Genomic DNA, 22,040 nt, shown 5'->3' on the forward strand with positions numbered 1-22,040 from the left:
AGTCAAGGTTTCCCCGGCATTCTCTCCTCTGCCTTTCGAAGGCACCGCCTGCTCGAGATGGATCTGGAGTTCAAGGTTGCTGAGGAGATGCCTCCATCCGGCTGCTTCTCCTTCCGTGGGGGCTGTGTTCTTTGCAGGTCGCTGCCAGCATTTCCTTTCCACCTCCATGTTCTCCAGCTTAGCCCCAGGGCGGGCTTTTCCCGCCTTTGCCCAGTTAGTTGGACTCATTACTACAGAAGGAAGCCCGCCTGCCATTAACCCCCAACCTCCAGGTCTTGCCTGGCGGAACACCTCTGTTAGATAATAAGCAAGGGCATTTCCGGATCCACCAACCATTTCCCTTAGTCTCACTTTGCCACTTAGTGCCGATCCACCTTGGCTGCGAACCCAAAGGTGAGCTGTTCGAGCCCCCCAGCCACTCTGCAGAAGGATGCTGGGCTCTGTACCTGTAAAGATCCACAGTCTGGGAAAGCTCTCTACGACTCGGTCCTGTCGGATGGATCACCATGAATCAGAATCGACTCGACAGTGGGTTTTGTTTGGTTATTTATTTAGTCAATTTGTGGGTCACAGTATCCGAAAATTCCTCAGATCAGTTTCAGGTCATCGATTCTCTTTCCGTTGTATCTACTCATCCACTCGGCCCATCTAATTAGTTTTTTTTGTTTTTTCCTGAAAAATCATCTGCGGTATTTTTTCCCCCAGAGATTCCATGGAGACGGTTTCTCCTTTTTAACGTCTCATCTCAGTAGTCCTTTTCCGGGTGCCCTTTTAGCTTCCTTCCTTTGGAGCCGAGCTCTCTGCTGTCTGAAGCCGATCCTCTCTCTCCCAGATGCTTTTGAAGCGTTTGTCGCAAACTCGGCCAGCGAGAATTCAGCGCACGCCTCAGGCCTTCCACCGGTGCAGCACCCCTCGATTGGTGACCGCCTCTGCCTACAGGTGCTGCCCCGCTTGGGGCTGCCATGGCTGGCTCAGCATATGGCTTCATGTCTGTCTATCCCCCCCCTCGCCCCTCCATCCTTAGCTTCTGACTCACAGAGTGTTCCTTTCTGGTCTTCACGAATGGACTTTGTGCCTGGCATCGTTTTACTCGTGGGCAGGGGGTTGGTTGCAGTGATAGGTTTTTGGTGCCCATGTTGGCACCTGTAAGAAGACATGGGTGGAGTTTAGCCTGACCATCGATTCGCAGCTTGAGGACCTCCTCTGGAGTCTGTCTGAGATAAATGCCTTCACCTTCCTGCTGGCGAAATGCTGGGACCCGCCAGAGCCCTGCGATGTGGCCACTGCCACTGGATCCACACAGTCCCGTACCCACCAGCCAGTGACCTTCCTCCCTTCGGCATCATTGCTCGTGACTGTGTGGGGCTGAAGAGGGACTCGCGCTAGTAATGGACTTATGGACTTGGGTTGGACAGCGCCGGGATATTTTCTTGACGTGCAATTCCGTCTTGTTGGAAAGCTCTTTCTTTCTTTTTTTTTTTTTGGAAAGCTCTTTCTTACACATACACGAGTCACTGGATTTGTTTCCCCAGTCAAGCTGGCCTAGCACAGTTATGGAAGCAAAGATTCCTATTCTGTGCCTCTCTCTTGAAAAGAGAAACACAAGAAACATGTGCACACAGAGACTGGCGCGCCTGCAAGCCGTCCCCGAGGTTGCGGCGGCCTTGGCTTTGGGGGAGTTGGGAAGAAGGACTCTTCCAGAAGGCCCTAGCTTTGAACAAACAGCCCCTCGCCATGCGCAGCCCGGCTCTGGGGGGAGAGGGGGGCGGCCCTTACCTGTAGTACCGAGGCCAGTGTACTCGGGGGATGGGTTGCTGACCGGGGAGGAGGGAGGTGGCACTTCCACAGATGTGGCAGATTTTGCTGGAGAAAACGATGACACAGGTGAAGGGGTTGGCGGGGCCGCCTCCGTCAGAAGGATCTCTTCTCGGACTTCGGCTGCAGACAGAGAAAAGAAAGAGTGTGCTCTTACAGCCAAACTGCAAGGCGAGTTGTCTTCACCCTTTGCCACTGAGGGGATTCTATCTGACTCAGCGAGACTCTGGGGGTGGGAGCGGGGGGTGGGGGGGCTAGTGGGTCCAGAACTCTGACTTGGCAATTCGCAGCCAAGCATGTAACCAACCGTTGCTCCACTCAGCCTCCCCGGTTATCTTCAATGCCCACCCCACGGCTGTCAGGCCAGTTCTGATACTGAATGACCCCATTGGCTAGAGCCGATCTGTTCCGTGGGGCCCCTAAGACTGCAGAAGGAGCAGAAAACTTCCTCTTTCTCCCATGCAGCAGCTGGTGGGTTTGAACCGCCCACCTTGGGGTTAGCAGCCCAATGCTTAACCCACATTGCCATCAGGCCCCCTCAGTTGCCTTTAGAGGACAGACGTGTAAAAGGAAACAGTCTTTCTAATCTGTGTCCTATCGCCCCACCCCACCCCCGGCCTAAATCCTGTTCATGGTTTCCCACCACCACCATGGCTTTCCAGGGCACCCCCACTTCAAAGAGGGAAACACCAAGACTGGTATCCCATCCTTTGATGAGCCCACCAAAATGAAGTTCTTTGGGGCACGGAGTTAAAGACGCAGCGAACCCAGATGTTCAGTCCAGCAGCCCCTTGAACTTACCCGTGCTCCCCTCGCCCTTCATAGCCCGCATGAGCTCGTTGGCCCGCTCCTGACAGTGCAGGGATTCTAACAGGTAGAGCACGTAGTCGTCGAACATCAAGTGGATTAGGTGAAAAGACCCTGGAGGGAGAGAGGATCCAGACAGAAAGGCAAACCAGGTCATCTCATGGAAGCCTCCTCTGCCCCGTCCACTGCACCTGGTACATGCCGTGCTCTTTCACACGGGCTTTGCGAAACCTCGCTCCCCATCCGGCTGTGAGCTCCCCGTGCTCAGAGACAGACGGCTCCTTCGACACAGCTGCACCCTCTGCCGAGCTCAGCAGGGTGCACAAGTTAAGCAGCATTCATGGCCCGTGGCCCGTGAATCTTTTCCCTTGATGATCGAGGCACCATCAAAAGCGGCGCTGGGGAAGCCTGATGCTTGTGCGGTCCCCCGTACCCACGCTGGACTGAACTCGCCGCGGCACCCCCTCCTCATTCAGCAGTGACTGACGGTGCCTTTCCTTTCGGAGCCTTCCATGGGTGGGTCTCATTTCCCCAGCTGGGATTTCAGGGTCTCCAGGGTAGGGAGAAGGACAGACAGAATGCTTCTTAAAGGCAAGGACGGTGAGACTTGGTGTCTTGTGCTTTGGACATGTTACCGGGAGAGACCAGTGCCTGGAGATGGTCATCATGCTTGGTAAGGTCCAGGGACAGTAATAAAGAGGAAGGCCCTCAACGAGATGGACAGACACAGTGGCTGCAACAATGGGCTCTGGTATGGAAACAATTGAGGGCACGGCGCAGGACCGGGCAGAGGTTCGCCCTGTTGCTCATAGGTTCGCCCTCAGCTGGAACCATCTCGATGGCACCTAACGGCCCACCGGCAACATGGAAGGGACTTGCCTTCTAACTCACTGGTATGGACCAGTGCACCGGAGGGATGCTCAGAGTGGAAGGGAAATGCCCACTGGCTTCCCCAAGCGTCCCTGAGATTCCCTTTAGCAGGAGGTTCTTAGGAAAAGTGGCAGAATGAAGATTTCGGATTTCCAAGTAACGCCCTTCATTTTCAACTCAGAGTGGATTGTTGCATAAAAAGTGGATGTGGATAATCGTTTTAAATGATATTTTCTATGTAGTAGCCTCTGTGTGCTCAAAGCCTGACTTAATTGAATCTCCATAACCACTCGCTAAGGTAGGTGTTTCTTTTGTGTGTGTATGTGTGTGCATAATTTCTTTTATTAAGTGGGAGAGTCAACACCAATTTTCTCTCTGAACCATGGACTAGAAGAAATTAACATGAAAAAATAATCCATAAACCATCAAGGGTTAATGAGGAAGGGAGGGCTGGGGAGGGAGGGGAAAAATGAGGGCCCGCTACCAGGGGCTCAAGTAAAAAGAAAATGTTTTGAAAATAATGACGGAAACATATGCGCAAATGTGCCCGGCACAATGGATGGATGAATGGATTGTGACAAGAGCTGTATGAGCCCCCAATAAAATGATTTAAAAAATTAATTTTATCAATTAAAAAAAGAGAAATTGCTGGCTTCTAGCTTCTACAAATTTTATTAAACTCTAGGAATATTAGATTGAAGCTTAGAGTGTGACTTCAACTGTTAGAGAATTTGTTGTGCAAGTGTCTCTACTAAGTCATATAGAGAACATGTGCAGGGTCAACTGATAAATCATATATATAGATGCCTATCAGGTCATTAAGATTAAGGTAGGTGTTTCTATTCCTATCCCGCAGATCCAGAACTTTTTACAAGGTGATACAGTTTTCTCGTGTATCCTGCCGCCATCCGGCACAGTGGAACTGTCTGCACTTAGCAGAGGCTCACTTAATGTCTGCTGTAATCAAGGAACCCTGGATGCCACAGTCAGAGAAAGGGGCCAGTCTTTATCCCCAGGCCCACATTTCCATAACCACGTGGACAGCCTGCCATCCCCTGGAATGTCCCAAACTTTTTGCCCATCTCCTCATAAGCTGACCTCCTATCCCACCCTCCCTCTAGTTGGTTTCTCTACAATCTGATGGGACTCTTGCATTAAAACAACAACAACCTGGCATCATCAGCATCACCTCCTCTTCTTCATTGTCATTCTCATCAGTGTCATCACCATCTACTCAAGGCTTCCCGTGTGCCAGGAACTCTGCTGAGGACGTCACATAGCATCACGTCCTTACAACGGTCTTTGAGAGAGGCTGTCTTGCTATCCGCCCTTACATGTGAGGAAATGAATATCTCCATGTATAATCCAGTGCAGGGGGGCAGGGGTGGGTGTTGGCTTGACCCAAAGCTCTTGCTTCTGTTCTGCTGCCAATCACCTGTCCAGCTTTCTCAAAGCACAGATGGGAAAATTAAACCAAGATAGCTCAAGTCACTTGGTCCCTGGAAAGGCCGTTTGAATTGGGAGCTTTCTCCCTCCAGGTTTCAGACATAAGTTTAGATGACTCTCCCTTGGTGAGATTTATAAGTTTGCTCCTTCTGAAGTGCATCCGGGTTCTGTACTTTCCCACTACCCTGTGCACCTTCATCTTGCATAGACTAGTTAAGTTAGCCTGGGAAGGCTACGGAGGAAAAACCCTTTACTCTGAGGGCACTGGGGACCCGGCAGGTGACACACTTTCACCTGGATGACCCTTCTCCATGGAACCTGCCACAGCCTCCAAACCTGGTGCTCACGGGTCTAAATACCAAGGTCTTCCCATCCTTGAACTTCCTTCCTATTCTCCTTCCATCCCAGGGTGCTGTGTTTGTGTTTCAACTCCATCTGGAATTCAGCAAGGTTCAGGTTCTGAACTTTCCATCCCCACCTCCCCCTAAACGGGTCCTGACTGAGGAGGCAAATCGTGTGGGGCATTGGATGGGTGCTGGGCCAAACTACCCATACGGAGGTCCCATCTCTGTCACGTAGTGACTGGAGCCGTATGTATGTTACTTCACTTCCGACGGTAAATCTTTAAAGCCAAACCAAACACTTATCCAGCCCTTGCTCTGTGGCCGCCACGATGCCAACCACAGAAACCAGATGAATTGCTGTGTGTAACCTTCATCCCAGCCCCATGAGATGAGTGATGGTCTTCTTTTATGGATGAGGAAAAGGGGGCCTTGAGAAGTAACTGCCCAGGTGCTGTGTGGTTTGTAAGTAATAGAACCAGTGCTTGAACCCAAGCCTGGCTGATTAGGAAGTCACCCCCGCCCCTTCATCATGACTCAATTCTGGCTTCCTAACTGGATGACAGTAAAGAGAAACGAATAAACAATAAGTACTCAATCACCTTACAAATTTCTGGTGCATGCAATAATTCGGCTCTCACTTGCATTAAAAAAAGGATCTTGTGTCCTCTGTGCCTAGATTCACCTTCCTAAGAGGTCATTATGTGCAGGTATAAATATATCTACTTTATTAGTTTTAAAAAAAAGCCTACACCTCAGAAGGACCACAGTGAAAAAATATGCACACTAGGTCAACTCACAGCCATTGAGTCAATTCCAACTCATAGTGACCCTATGGGGCTGGGTAGGACTCTCCCTGGAGTTTCCGAGACTAACTCTTTGTGGGAGTATACGACCCTAATCTTTCTCTGTGGGAGCAACTGGTGGTTTCGAACTGCTGACCTTGTGGCTAGGAGCCCAACTCGTAACCACGGTGCCACCAGGCCTCTAATAAATTGTATCTCTTAACTCATGCTCTTAAGCACCTATGAAATATGCACTGACTGCTTTGTACATAGAGTTGGCATCAAAGGAGCCAGGATATGACATCAGACAGTGTGTCCAAGGTGGAATATTGGCTGGGAGGTTGAGCCAAGTCAACAAGGATAGAAAGAGAAGAGAGAGAGAGAGAGAGAGAGAGAGAGAGAGAGAGAGAGAGAGAGAGAGAGAGAGAGAGAGAGAGACTGAAATGCTGAGTTATACTGGGATCGTAACAGCAGATTTTGATGAGTGGTTTTAGTACAGGCTGACACCTTGGAAGCCATCTCTACAGCCCCCATGTTTCGTAGACCAGGAAACCCTCCTGGGAGAAAACCCTAGTGCTGGGACTGCTGATGTGCTGGAGTAGGGCTTCAGCTCCAGTTAATGACAGCTGTCAGTCACTCAATTGAGCTCTGTTCCTTTCAGTCATCCCTTGAGCTACAGGATTTCCCAAGAACTACTGCTACCTGGCTGCTGCTGTGCTGGCAAAGAAGCCTAAAACTCAGTGCCTGATGTCACAAAAGTGGCCGATGCACCATATGCCTTAGACATCAGTCACCAGGATTATTGGGCAACCGCTGATTGAGTGCCAGGTTGGGGTCATAGCCATGGGAGCAGTGTAAATAGAAGACAAGAAAATATAAGAGGAGATAAAGAAAAACTGCTCAGAGAGAGCGAGAGAGAGAGAGAGGCATCAAGGGCACATACAAAGAGATCACTCTAAGGCCTCTGGCGTTTCTCTCCTTAGCATTGACCACTGTCCACGTGGTGTACTTATTTATCTTTTGCATGCCTCACTCCACAGAATACAAACTACAAAAAATGAAGGGATTTTCTTGCCTTTGGGCCCTGCTCCATGAAACGTGGGTGGCTAGGACAGTGTGGGGAACACAGTAGGGGGCTCTCATTGCACCTGTGCCAGGTGAAGGGAGAGAGCACACACCGGCCACTTGTCATGGGTGCCATGTGCAGTGTCGAGACACTGCTATTACCATGGTCCATTGACCAGAGACGTTTAATAAACTGTCCTCAGGTCACAGACCTAGTGAGCCTCGCAGCCAGTTAATTATTTTTTCCTTACAGGGCATTAAAATAGAGACCAAGTGGGGTTTGGTGGTGGTGGTGGTAGGGTACAAGGGCAAGTGCATCAAGAGAGAAGCAAAACTCAAAACTAAACTCCCTGCCACTGAGTCCACGAAGACTCCTGGCAACCCTATAGGGCAGGGTCGAGCTGCCCCCGTGGGTTTCTGAGACTGCGGCTCTTTTTTTCTTACAAAACATTTCCCATTCAAGGAAAGCACGGAGGATTGAAAACTGAACACCGGTGGACTCGCTGCTCAGCTTGTGAGATCTTAACACGTCACTAGATAGGAATGAGATAGCCAAGGGGGAAAACAAAACAAACCAACAAGGATAGAGATAGAAATCCCTGGGGTGGAGCTTCCCTGCCTTCATCCTGCCCCTCTCCCTCCTTGTCATCATCTCCAGTAATAATCCCAGCCTTCAAGCTGGTCGTTATTGTTCACGTGTTTCAAGCACTCCGATGCTAACGGGAAGGTTGGCCGTTCGGTCAGAGGCCTGGCGCTCGATGTCAGGGATACTCCGAGGTATGCAGTAGCATTCAGAACTGCAGCGGGTGCCGGGAGTTGGAACCCACTTGTTGAGAATGATATTTCTTTTTGTTTTTATCTTCTTCTCTTTTATTTTTCTTCTGGTTGTCAAATTTGCTATCAAGTAGGGCCTCCTTGACCCAGTATTCTTTTGTATTTATTTTAAAATTATTTTATTGGGGGCTCTTACAAGTCCTATCATAATCCATCCCTCCACATTCATTGTGTCAAGCACATTTCATACAGTATCCTAAAGCTTGCTTCTGACCCTTTCATGAGACACCTGCCTACAATGACGCGCGTACTTCTGGGTCATTCCTTTCAGCTGCCACTGCTCGAATGGACCACAGTCCACTTGTCCGCCCTCGTCTTGATGGGATTCTGCTGGTTCACAGCGCCCCACCGTTAGGGTCGAGGTGCAGCGAAGAGTTTTGTGACCGTCTGCCCTTGTGTCTGGGGCCTGGAATGGGATGGCTGTTTCCAAGTCCTCATGCAACCTCCGTCTCGTGAGACATTGCCAAACGGCTCACCAACGGGCAGCGTGCGGAGTTTGTGATCTGCCGGTCCACAGGCTGTGAATGCCTTTTTAATGTACACTTCTGTGATTCCTACCAAGATGCACATTCTTGAATATGATTATTGCCCGTTGGAATTTGCTTTTCTGTGTGTGAACTGCCTAGTCCTAATCTTGGCCCACCCATTTTTTTTCCTGTTGGGGTATTTTTTTTTTTTTTACTGGCAAATGCATTCAGAAGGGTTTACAAACAACCCACCGCCATCGAGTTGATTCCAACTCACAGTGACCCTGCCCATAGAAGGTTTCTGAGGCCACACGGCCTCGCCTTTCTCCCAGGGAGCAGCTGGTGGGTTCAAACCTCTGAACTTGCAGTGCGCAGCCCAACGCTGACCCCGACAGCCCCACCAGGGCTCCTTCCCGCTATCACACGCCTTGCCAAAACATCTCCCCCTTTGAATGACTTTGGTTATGGTGCACTTGCTCAACAGAGGCTTGAAGTCTTAATGCCGTCAATCTGAGCACATCATTTCTTGTGATGTTTAACAGAAAGGATTTCCTACTCCAGAGTCATAAAGATATCACTGCATATTTTCTTCCAGAAGGTTTTCTGTCATTTTCTCTCCCCCCCCCTCCCTGCTGCCTTTTTTTGGGGGGGGGAGGGGCGATGAAGGGGGTTTATGTAGCTGCCCCTCTGCCACACCCTCCTGTCTCCTGAGGGGAGGACGGCTCTCTGTCTCCGGGGTGTCTGGCCTCTCTGCCATGGAATGTCATCCTAGGTCCGCACTCTCTCACATCGCTCCACAGGAAACCATGAATATCACATCCGCAAGTCCCGACACCCCATTCTTCTCCACCTTCAGAGTGTTGTTTCTCTTAGCCTGGCCCTTGGCTTGCCCAGGGACAATCTCACCAGTTTCTCTTACCAGCCCGGCCAGAATCACAGCCACCGCCTGCTTGGCTAGTGCCATTCTGATGCTGGCGCCGTCTGTGTTCTCTACCAGCGACGCGCTCGATAGCTCTCCCCCATTCCCTCGGAGCCCGGACAAGAATCTCCATTGATGCTCATCGTCCTACCAAAGTCTCGTCAAGACCACCTAGCTTTTTCCTGACTACTCGCTCACTCGCTCACCACCACAGAGTCAATGCTGACTCACAGCGACCCTCTAGGACAGGGTTGAACTGTCCCCCATGAGTTTCCAAGAACATACCTCTTTCTGGGAACAGAAAGTCCTTCTTTCTCCTACAGAGAAGCAGGTAGTTTCAAACGGCTGACCTTGAGCTTAGCAGCCCCACTCATCACCCTCTACAGCACGAGTGCACCTTAAAACTCGCCCAGCCTCGACCCATGACCAAATTCCAAATCCCCTCACTGTGGGGATTGGTCAAGCAGCAGCCTCGTCTCCCGGTACCAGACGGTGTCTCAGATGCGAAGTGCAGACACAGGTGGAAGGCTCCCACAAACAGCCATGTGCTTGCTCACAGTGTGGGACACGAACTTGGGGGGGGGCAGGTCTTGGGGCCGGAGGTAAGCTTTTTCTCTCAGCTAGCTCTGGAGGGCAGTCCTGGTCTCTCCTGACTGCTTTCCGGGATCCTTGGGGATCAACACGTGTCGTGGTATCTATCTTACTCCATCTCTCTTCTGCTCTATTTAATCATCTTGATACATCTCAAAAATAAAGAACCTGGGTAGCATGGTGGATACCCATTTGGCTGCAATCCCCAAGATCAGTAGTTCAGAGCCACCTGCTGCTCTGAGGGAGAAAGACGAGATCTTCCTCTGAAATTCATAGGCCCCAATTTCACCCTGTCCTGTAGAGTCGCTGTGAGTCCGCATTGACTTGATGGCAGTGGTGATTTTGGTTGTTTGTTTACATCTAAAAAAAGACCAACTGGTACAAAAGCACTTGATGCAAACGATGCATGGAATGTTATAAGAGCTCTAAGAGCCTCCAATAAAATGATTTATTAAAAATTTTTTTAAAAGAGAGATTGAGTGGGCCTACTTTGATCCTGCCTCATTTACATATCAAAGCGAACAGTTCCCCAAATAGGGTCAGAGCCACCAGCACATCCAAGACCAAACTCACTGCCACTGAGTAGAGTTGGACTCATGGGGCTCATACAGGAACTGTGTAGATCTGCCCCGTCGGGGTTCCAGGGCTGTCGCACTTTCTACAAAAAGACTGCCACAGGTTCCTGCCGTAGAGCTGCTGGTGCGTTTAACCCACTCGCCTTTTGGCTGGCAGCAGAGCGCTTCACCGGCTGAGCCACCAGGATTAGGGGTCACACTAAGAGATTTTGGAGGCTGCACTTCAATCCTCAACAGAAGGCCATGTAGCTTTCCTTGTGGGGAACTTCCACGCGGATCTCTGAGCCTTCTCGTGAGAAATTCAATGACCCTGAGACCACCGTGCTGAAAGGAAATCTAGCCACGTGGAGAGGCCTGCATGCACGGACCTGGTTGGGTGCTTACGTCTCGGGGTTATCAGAGGCAGGCACCAGGCATTTGCGGGAAGAAGCCTCCAGATGATTCTAGCCCCCAGCCGTCAATCCACCCCCAGCCGTCAGCCCATTCCCAGTCTTCGATTCTCACCTTCTCATGTCAGGTCTCAAGTAGCAGGAGAGGCACAAACCATCCCTGCTGAGCGAAACGGTCTCTATAGGGTTGCTATGAGTCAGAATCACCTCGATGGCGATGGCTTGTGGCTTTTTAATAAACCACTTATGCTTCGGGGCGATTTTTGATGCAGCCCCAGGAGTGAGGACATTATTGCTCCTCGTCTTCCTGACGTTCCTTAGCTCTGGCTTCGCTTTTCTGCTGACTGAAGTGCACCCTTTCGCTTTTCCAGTGGACGTCTGCGGGAGCCAGGTTCTCTTCATCTTTGTGTAACCGAGAAAGCCTTGATTTCCCCCTCATTCCTCAATGAATGGCTTCAAGCGGCATCCGTATGAATCAGGCAAATTTGTCTAGTCCTTTTGTGGCATGATGCTGGGTCCTGGTAGGTGTCCGAATGGAGATAATAAAGAAGCCCCTTCTTCCTGGTTGGGCAGATTTGACTTGGAAGAAGACCTCTGCTAGTTGTACTGTTGTGAATCCTGACCATGAAATTTTTCCCAGCCCCGCCTCCACAGTGAAGCAGCCACCCTCAGACACTAAGTGCAAGGTTGGTGGTTCATGCCCACTCGGTGCCCCATGGGAGAGAGAGATCTGGTGATCTTTTCCCGTAAAGATTAAGCCAGAACTCACCCGAACTCACGGCCCTGGAGGTGATGTCGACTCATAGATAGAGAGCCTGCGGCACAGGGTAGAACTGCATTTCCAAAACTGTAACTCTTGACAGGTCTAGAAAGAGCTCAGTCTTTCTCCGGCAGAGCAGTCGGTGGTTTCAAAGTGCCTCATGACACATAACCCACGATGCGACCAGAGTTCCAAAACTCAATGGGCAATTCTACTCTGTCCCAAGGAGTGGCAGCTAGCAACAGAAACAGCGGAGGGACCTATTACCTTAGAGCCGCGGTTCTCAACCTGTGGGTCGCCAGCCCTGTGGGGGTCAAACGACCCTTTCACAGGGGTCATCTAAGTCCTTCAGAAAACACCTATTTCCGATGGTCTTAGGAACCAAGACACCGCTCTGCTATCCATTTCCAGGCGGGTCCACCACATGCACATACGCCCACCTATGAGCACCCCGCGTGAAGACTGTTACCCATGCTACACCATGCTTCAAGACAAAATTTCATTTATCTGTCATTAGAAATAAATAGTTCACAATATATAATTACATATTATTTTGTGAGTCATCACTATGCCTTAATTATGTTCGGTTTGTAACAATGAAAATGCATCCTGCATATCAGATATTTACATGACGGTTCATAACAGTAGCAAAATTACAGTTAGCGAGTAGCAAAGAAAACAATGTCGTGGTTGGGGGGTCACCACAACATGAGGACTGTATGAGGGGGTTGCAGCATGAGGGAGTCTGAGAACCACTACGGGGCGGGGGCTGCAAAAGCAGATCCCTACACTTTATCTTGGATTACGGGGTATCATTTAAAAAGTCATTATTTTCTTCTTTCTGTTTGTTCTTTTTTGATTCTGTTGGGTTTCTCAGTTTGTGAAGCACAGGAGGAGTGGATGCAGAGAGACAATGACTGCGGCAGTGGTCTGTCGGGGATGTGGAGGGGTGGGTGGGGTGGGGGGTGGGGAGGGGATTTGGGGAGCAAACAATGAATGTGGGATCAGGGAGGGTAAGTCAGAACTGATTGTGATGACATACGGTATATACAACTCTTTTAAAGAGAGATTTAACTATGGAAGTTTGTGATATGCAAATATTCTATCAAGAAAACTACTTTAAAAAAAGGAGGAGAGAAAAGGACACCCAACTCGACCAATGGTTACCATGGGTGAAGCTGCAGGAGCTGTTGCTTAGGAGCATTGAGTTTATGTGAATGGCGGAGGAATAATTGGGAAAAGGATATCAAAAATGGCTGTACAACCCCCAATCCGAGTGTATAATCCCTGGCACTGTGTGCGCAGAAGGTGTTGAATCGGAGAAGGTTTTGCTGTGCATATTTTTGCCACAATTAAAAAAATAATTACACACAAAAAAGTTTTGGTTGCCAGGAGACATTGAGTCATTTACAGGCACTGAGACATTGAGTCAATTTTTTTTTGCTGAAAAAAGGGGGTGGTGGGTCACATTAGTCCGGGCACCTATGCCCGTAGAGGGACTATCAGTATAAGGGGAAGGAGCGGCTCAGAAAGGCAGGTGATCGTGGATGCCCAACTCTGGGTGTGTCTTCAGTGCCACTGAACTATCTACGTAGAGATGGTTGAGCTGGGTGTGTATGCCGGGTACATTCTTAGCAACCACAACAAAACCAAATAAATAAAAACAAAAACCCAGTGGGGCTCAGTTTGGGTCTAAACACTGGGCTCACCCTGGGTTGGGATCAACTTGGCACCAGCTGTGTTTTGGGAGCAGGGAGCAAGTCCCTGTGTCACTCTCTGCATGGGAACTATGCGGGAACACATGCTCCCTACACCGGAGACAACAGCTGGCCTGCAGCAGGCCTTCCAGGACCGGGGTCATGATTTCTCATGACTCTTGTCCCTGGGTATTGCGGAGTGTTTGCCTGCACACCCCACGGGTGGGAGTTGGTGGCCCCAGCCCACCCAGAGGTGCCTTGGAGGACACCCACCCCAAACCATGTGGAAGCACAGCTCTCCTGTGCCACCCATGGGGCACCGAGATTCCCATGCAACTGTGGCAACTGGGCGGTGGAGGGAAGGTGGCAGAGGCGGCGGTGGGGTGACCTGGCAGAAAGACCTCGCGTTTCAATACGGGCGCCATTCCGAGTTGAATGCGCTCCACCACTGAGCTGTGAGCCCTTGAGCACGTCCCTTCTTCTGCCCTGTAGGACTCTCTGCTTCCACGTCCGCATTAAAAGCAAATACAAACACACGATGACGGCCAGTCAGGTTGATGCCCACGACTCAGGGCAGCTCTGTGCGTTGCACACAGGCCTAGCCCCTCCGCCAACCCTTCTCCCCCTCGCTGGAGTTCAGGGAGAGTAGTCGCTGTTGTCGTTGTTGAGTGTTGTCCAGGCAGTTCCAACTCAGAGCGACCCTGTGTACCACACAGCGAATGCTTCCTGGCCCGGGCCGTCCTCACAGGCATCGCTGAGGGTGGGCCCAGGGCTGCAGTCACCGCTGCCGTCTGTCCGTCTCATTCAGGGTCTTCTTCCCCAACGCCGAGCCTCCCTACTCTATCCGGCAAGCTGCCCTTCTCCCTGCGCGGAGTGGACCTTCCTGGTAGGGTGATAAAGTCTTGCCATTCTCGATCCGAAGGTGCATTCTGGGATAAGTCTTCCAGGCAGATTTAATTGGTTCTTTTGCCAGCCCGTAGTTGAGTCAATATTCTTCCCCAAGGCCGTAATTCAAAGGCATCGCTTGTTCCTTGGTTTCCCTTGGTCATTGCCCAGGTGTCACATGCAGAGATTGGGATTCTTGCTGCTGCTTCCCTGAGCATTCATTGTGGATCCAAGTAAAAGGAAACCCTGGACAACGACAGTCTTTTTGCTGCCTATCTGGCGTGGCGCCAGGGTCCTGTGTGAGGGTCCGGGCTGTTTGCTTTGCAGTGAGCTGCAGGCGCCAGTCTTAGACCTTCATCGGTAAGTGCTTCGAGCACAAGTGTCCACTGGCGGCCTGAGTGGCGCTGTGAGCATCCTCTGCCGGCCTCTCACTGAGCAAGCTCCCCGGTGACGCAGTGGCCCTTTGGGCTAGTGCCTTGAATGGGTGAGCCTTCCATGCTAGACCAGAAAACCCGCATGTGAGAAAGGGGAAAAACAGGGGCAATGGCGTGTCATCTTGCTCCTCCAGCTGCCAGACTCGGGTCTAGCCTTCCAACTGCTTCATGTGGAAGGTTCTTGCTGGACCTCTCGCTGCCTACCAACCCTCCTTAAAGGTGAAGTAAATGGATCACTGCCCCAGCACTCACTTGAGACTCAGTTATCATCCGCACAGAGAGCAGATCTGTCAGAGGAAAGCAGGCGTGTGTGTGTGTGTACTTGTATACATGTGCATGTATCACATTCTGTCGGTCAGTTTTGTCATACTGTGGGGGCTGGTGCGTCGCTGTCCTGCTGAAGGCTACGTCACCAGTATTTCCAATGCCGGCAGGGTCACCCACAGTGAACAGGTTCCCGGAGAGCTTCCAGACTCAGAAAAAACCCTCAGGAAGAGAACACTCTGTCCCCACTCGGAGGCTCTAGGCCAGTGAACGTCCGAGGGAGAGCATGGAGACACTGCAGGCTGGGACGGCACAGGGCCAGGTGGTGGTTCGTTCCCTTGTGCACAGGGTCACGCTGAGCCCGAATCGACTGGACCACACCTAACAGCAGCAGCAGCAGCAGCAGCAGCAGCAACATGCATGCATTATGTGTATGTGACGTGTCTGCGTATGGCCAGAGCAGTGCAGCTCTATGTTTGTAGAAACGCTGTGTGCACCACCCAGCTCTACCGGGCCTGAAAGCTCATCCCCGGCCTGCCAGCCTACCTTTTCAGACTCATTTTGCCCGTGACCGCCATTTGCTATGCAAAGAAAGAAAGTCTAGCTACCTTGGTTCACAGCTCTCTCTCTCTCTCTCTCTCTCTCTGAAAAATGAATTAGGGAGAGAAAGGAGTCAACTACCTTTGAAAGGGGCTGCTCTGGGAAGAGGTGAGCGTGTGCCCCACGGGATCATTGTGGGGGTCAGCATGCGCAGCTCCCACACAGTCCCCCGCACCCATTCACTGCGCCCAGGATCGTGTGGGAGTTATAAGATACATAGAGCTGGGGCCCCCCGCGGCCGGGGGAGGGGGGAGGGGGCCGGGAACAGAGGGCTCTTTTTCCTAATTAGCTGTTTTCATACAGGGAACACATGACCCAAACACAACCACCAACTGTGTCTTTGACACCGACAGGCAGAGAGGGGGAGCCGGGCTTTTTGTCCGCAGCCAATTCTTTCAACTTGTCTGTCACCCCGCACCATGCGGCTCCACAATGAGCCGGAGGAGCCGGGGCGGGTGCGGTGGGGGGGGGGGGGTCTGCTGAAAAGTCTGGGACACAGGTATTCCTCCCGCCCCAGCAGGGCTGAGAAGCAGGGTACAAAGGGGGGTGGGTGGGTTCAGATCCATTGCTTTGCTCCCTCCGAGGGCTGCGAGCCTGTCTTGCCACCGGCCTGCGTTCCCTGGGCGTGCAGGAAGCCAGAAGGACATTTCTTAGGGGCCTCGCGTCTCAGTGTCAAATCCAACCCACTCGTAGTGCCCTGGTCATGCGAGCCTCCTTTATCAATCACCCGATCGTCCCTGTCCCAACGACTGGGACTGGATTGCAAACGTGGTCCGTTTCAGAACTGCCAGAATGTAGGGGGAATACAAGGGGAGGATACATTCTGGGTGGGGGGGATGGGGGAGTGGGGGAGGGGTCGGGGGTGGTACTGTCCTCAGTTCAATTTCGAAGCCCACCAAAGACAACGTTCCAGTTTTCCCAACCATTCACTTGACTACAAGCAGCTACTCTGCCGTGGTTTCCCCAGAGCCCGAGGTGACGTGGGCTCACGCTAGCTGTGCTGGACTGGAAGTCATCAACTTGCCAGGCCTGGTGGCACTGCCCCCTGGGAGGGCAGCTGTCACCGGGGGCTTTGCTGCCTGCCTACCCGCTCACCGAGAATTTCCACGTGCAGCCCGGGTGCAGGCGGGCTCCGCGCAAACTTCCCGGAGCAGAGATTAAAGAAGCCCACAACAAAACCCTTCTCCCATGGGGCAAAACACGGGCTTTCATGGGCAGCGCTGTTGAGAAAAAATAGTGCCGCCTTTGTTTCACCACATAGTCACTACGCTGGAAAATGGTGACAAGAACACAGAAAGAGCGAGATGGAAAAGTGTCCAATTAAACCCAGAGGATAAAAAACCCAACAAACCAAATCAAATCAAACACCACCCCCATCCCCCATCACCACCCCCAGAGCTGATGGGCTTAATTGGAGAGACGGAGCAAAGGAAACCACATCTCTACTTCAGTGTGAAACAGAGGCCTGGAGCGATTGCCCAGAACCCTGCCCAACAACCCTGGATGGAAATGCCCAGGAAATGGGGGCCCAGCGAGCTTCAGAGACTTCCCATGCCCGGATGACGGCGTGGAGGGCCGCCTCCCTCTCTTAACAGGGACCCTGTCCAGGGAGTTGAAGCCCTGGCCCACTGAGAAGCAGTCAAGAGGGGTCGGGGTGGGGGTGTGCCCCAGAGATGATGACAGCACCCCAAACTGAAATAAGTGCAGAATCACTTAAACTAGGAAGCAGACAAAAACTCAGAAAAACAAACTCACTGCCACTATGTCCATTCCCACTCATGGCGACCTTATGGACAGAGGAGAACTGCCCCGTGGGTCCCCGAGACGGTCAGCCTTTCATAGAAAGCGTCTTTCTCCTGCAGCGAGGCTGGCGGGCTTGAGAAGCAAACGCTGTGCTAACCGGCCAATGCATTAACCCACTGTGCTCCCAGGGTTCCTGAGGAAGCGGTAGGTGTTGCCAGGTGTCGCCCGGCCGGTTCCCACACATAGCGACCGGGTCCTGCGCCACCCTCACCACGGTTCCCCTGCCTGAGCCCACTCTTGCAGCCACTGTGGCGAACCATCTCCTTGAGGGCCTGCCTCCTTCTCACTGCCTGGGAAGTGGATTCAAGCACGCTTTTAAAAACAAAACCAAACCCAAAAGGACCTTGAGTCTTTCCACGGCTGGGGTGCCAATCAAGCCACCTGCAAATAATTCAGATCGAGGCGCCATGGTGCCGTGTAAGCAATTGCCGAGGACATTTGGCAAAAGAGAGACCCAGCCACTGCCTTTATTCCTCTTCCAACTCAAGCGGCCCTATTGGTGGCCGAAGCTTGTCTTTCACTGATAATGAACCATGGGCACGCACTGGGACGCTGTCAAGTGTGTGTGTGTGTGTGTGTGTGTGTGTGTGTGTGTGTGTGTGTGTGTATGAGTGGTGGTGGGGGGTGGGGGACTTACCAAAGCTGGGGGCACTATGCAAGGTCATGTCCCGGATCACCCTTGTGCCAAAACAGGACCACATCAAGAGGAACTGCTGGGCCACTTTCTTCAGGGACCCTTGTCTCTTGGCAGCAACCTACATGAAACATGCAAGTGAGCGGTTTTGGTAGTGACTACGTTGACCTCTTACATACAGTCTCCTAGAGAGATGACAGGAAGGCTTATGGGTCTCCAGGTGGAAAACTTTATAGAGAGGAGCCTTTTTTGCTTTTTAAGACTTCCCGTTCTCATGGTAAACACGTGCTTTAAAAACATAAAAGATTACGGGGAGCCCAACTACACGGAACAGAGGAGAGGGGCATCGATCTGGCTGACTCCAGGGTGAGAAACTCAAGATCTCACCTTCCTGGGGGCCCTCCCACCACCCTCAGAACTGTTGCTCGAACCCCTGGGGCCCCATGGCTGCCAAGGAACCTTCGGTACCACCCACATGTCCACAAAGGGCAGAGGTAGAGGGCGCCTCCCGCTGACCCACCTTCACGACACACCGGTCCACCATGGTATCCAGCCACTCGATGTACGCCTCGATGGGAGACTGCCCCTCCAAGAGGTGGTCGAACTCCTGATACACTGTCAACACAGACGTCATCGCGGTCAGGTGTGTGTAAAGCCAAGTACTCCCTTCAAGGACAAAGAACTGCATCCTTGTCTCACGGCTGAGCGGGGCGTGCGAGCTCAAGAGATGTGCCCTCACTTACCTGCCCAGGCTCACCTTCCCATCCCCGTCCACGGTTGCGAGCGCTAGTGTACTTGGCACCCCAGTGTACTTGGCACTTCCTACCGATGAGCCTGCCGTTCCATAGCCTTTGGCCTTTTCTCAGACAGAGCTTTCTGTGTGGACTGCCTTACACTCCTTCTCTCTGCCTGGACCAGCTGGGATGACTCTTGTGTGAGAGGTCCTTTTAACCCGACCCATGTCCCCTCCAGCAGAATGGACCTCTCCTTCTCCAGCTCCCTGGGCACTTCATTCCTCTGCATCCATTCATCTGTGCCAGGTCTTCATGATAGCACTGACCACTGTGTACCATAGTTAGGGGAGCGTGTGTGCATGCGCCCAAACACCCAGACACTTCTCTAGCTTCCTGCTTGTTCTTGTCCAATATCTTTATTATAGTGCATGATTTGCAATAGGGCTCCCATCCAATAATTGCTTGTGTGAGTGAATGAATGGATGAATGAATGAGTACAGGCACAGAATGAATGAAATGAGCAATGGCTGTTCTCTTGCTCTGCGCCCAGTGGTTGGGCATCTGGGATCCTTTAGATATTCCTGGGCCACAGATGCATGGGGCACGTGGACTATCCAGCCCCTTCGTGCTCAGCATCCAGGAGATGCTTGTAAGTACACGCAGGTCGAATACCTGAAACAGTCTCTCTGCCCTTCCGTGTCCTCTGCAGTGAAAGGAGATAACCACAGCAGTTCACAGCCTGTCTTCAGCTGCAGGTCGGATAATGGGATCCAGACATGATTTGTAATCTAGCAGGCGCTAGAAACTCCTAAGTCTGGAAGATCCAAGCATCATTGGTGTAGTTATCTTCAATTTAGAACCACGTCTTCTCAAGAAATCTCTCTCTCTCTCTCTCTCTCTCTCTCTCTCTCTGTCTCTCTCTTTCCCTCTCTCAGTCAAACCATGAGTCAAGATCCACCCACTTCTATTGCCTCCTTGAGGCTGAGCAGTGTTTAATTCTCTCAGCGGACAGGACTGGGCCGCTCTGTTTTACTGAGTGGGGGAATGTTACACGAGATTTAGCATGAGAAGGGGCCTTAAAAAACTAGATTTAGCCAATCCTTCTCGTAGGAGAGAGGAGGGAGCTCTGTTTCATTGGGAGCAAGCGGCCCATTCAATTCATGACAGAGCAGGACCTGGGGCTCGAGCCTCGGAATTTCTCATTGGTGCCCTTCCACTCTTCGTAAGCCTTCCGGGGCGCCCGAGTCAATGTACGGCGCTTCATGGTGATGACGGATGATGGTGGCGGCGGTGGTCTCATTCAGTGTCATCGAGTTGCTTTTGACTCATAGGGAGCTGGCAGGACAGAGAACTGCCCTTTTCCCCTGGGGGCAGCTGGTGGGTTCAAATGGCTGCCCTTGCAGTTAGCAGCCCAGTGAGTACCGTACTATGCCACCACAGCTCCTCGGTGATGGGCATGCCGGTCGCTGGGCTTCATGGAGTGTTTATCGTGTCGCGGCTGTTCTTCCCAAGGCCTTGCAGGCATGCTTGTGTTTGTTGAACCTTCAGACCATCCCCAGAAGGGGAACGGGCATCATGAGGGCAGGGACAGTGACACTGACCTGGGACCATGTCTGGTGCACAGTAGCTGCTAATGAACAGCTGGAGCAAGATGAAATCCAGCCTGACGCAAACGGGTGCCTCGCAAGCACTGCACTGCTCAAGGGGCTTCAAAACTTGGTGGGAAAGTGGGATGAGCTGATCCTGGGAATTGTCCCACGAACGTTCTGAAGTGGCCTTGTGCCAGACCTGTGCCACCAATCCCATTTAATTTAATTCCACCCTGCAGGCCCAAGTCCCAACCTGCACTTTGCCACTGAAGGTGAATGAGCAACCCCCAGTCGGGAGGAGTCCCGCTGTTAGGGTGGTGATCATCTAGCCCCACAGTTGGCAGCCTTGCCCACTACTTTAAGGGAAGGAGAGTACAGCATCTGGTGGCCCTCGCCTTGCCCAGAGTGTCCACTGGTCCAGCTCACTCTGTGATCAGGGACATCCCCAGCTGTCTGCTTTGGAGTGGTTGCTGTTGTTGTTGTTAGGTGCCATTGAGTCGGTTAGTGCCCTTTCACTCTTCCTAACCCTTCCTGGGCACCCGAGTCAATGCACTGCGCTTTATCGCGTCGATGGTGGCGGCGGCGGCGGTGGTGGTCTCAGGACGGGAGCCTCAGCGTTTCTCATTCAGTGTCATCGAGTTGCTTCTGACTCCCAGGGAGCCGACAGGACAGAGAAAAACTGCCCCCGCTGGGTTTCTGAGACACGCTCACCTCCTCCAGGGCCCGGGGACCTGAGTGGCTAGCGCATCTCAGGTGGTCTTCTGCTTCCATTCATTAGACCTTGCGGATTGGACAACGTTTCAGAGCTTTGCACGCGGTGCTCATGGCGACTCCCCCCAAAGCAGGCAGCCACGTCCTTTGTCACCGTAGTCATCGGTTCTTAATCTGGAAGCTCCCCCTGAAACGGTCCACTCTGGACCCTTGCTGGCATTTGAAAGACCAGAGATGTAGCCTCCAGCATCACAGCAACCCACAAGCCACCACCGTGTGACAAACTGACGGGCAAGTGATGGGGTTGGGAGCTGCGGGGAGGCCACTCTGCATCCAACATGGGCCTGACCCTGGCAGGGATGCAATAAGGACCAAGGGGAGTGCAAGGAACCACGTCCTGTTTCCGTCTTCTAGGTGTCGGACACCGTCAGACCTTGGACGTCACTGTTGCACCCTGCACGGAAGGAACCTGAGAAGGATGTTTTCCGCAGATCCTCTTCCTCCATGGTGCACCAGCAGAGGCATGGTGCCAGGTCTCTGAAGCAAGAGATGGGAACTGTACGTCTTCTTCCCCAAGATCCTCCTCCACACGGAGGGGAGATGAGAGCCGGTCTAAAGCTGCTCCCAGTGATGGGCAGGACCAGGTGGTCGGATCACCCCGGGGCTTCCATGCACCTGTTTGCCCTTCACGACATGGCCCATGTTTTATTATGTCTGCAGAGCGAATAGCACTCGTGTCGAGTGGTAAAGCTGGGACTGGACTTGGGTGTAGGGTCCAGCCCCGCTGCTTCGTGGCCGAGTGACCTTGGACACGGTGGACAGGCAGAGCCTCCTCATCTGTCCAACGGGGTGACAAGAGTATCTCCTTCAGGGAGTCAATGGGGAGATTGCATGGGTTCATGGGTGGGCAGGTCTGGCCCGGCCTTGGCAGAGACCAGGCAGTCTAGATCCGGAACAAGGGTGTTTGAGAGGAGCGCTAAAACTCTGAATGGGGGGCCTTAAAGTCAGCAAGAAGGGGAGGTACC

At 52.2% G+C, this 22,040-nt stretch overlaps 1 protein-coding gene across 1 annotated transcript in view; it reads right to left on the minus strand.

The window, feature by feature from the left end:
- RFX4 (regulatory factor X4) overlaps positions 1-22,040 on the minus strand; it is a 78,923-nt gene that overhangs the window by 20,074 nt on the left and 36,809 nt on the right. Inside the window, exons 8-11 of the mRNA XM_075552702.1 lie at positions 18,502-18,596; positions 17,985-18,102; positions 2,617-2,736; positions 1,777-1,938 (exon numbers count right to left, since the gene is read on the minus strand). Coding sequence (XP_075408817.1) covers positions 1,777-1,938; positions 2,617-2,736; positions 17,985-18,102; positions 18,502-18,596 — 495 coding nt within the window. The remainder of the gene's footprint in view (positions 1-1,776; positions 1,939-2,616; positions 2,737-17,984; positions 18,103-18,501; positions 18,597-22,040) is intronic.

This window comes from Tenrec ecaudatus, chromosome 6 (assembly GCF_050624435.1).
Source record: "Tenrec ecaudatus isolate mTenEca1 chromosome 6, mTenEca1.hap1, whole genome shotgun sequence".
NCBI classification, from domain to species: Eukaryota; Metazoa; Chordata; class Mammalia; order Afrosoricida; family Tenrecidae; genus Tenrec; species Tenrec ecaudatus.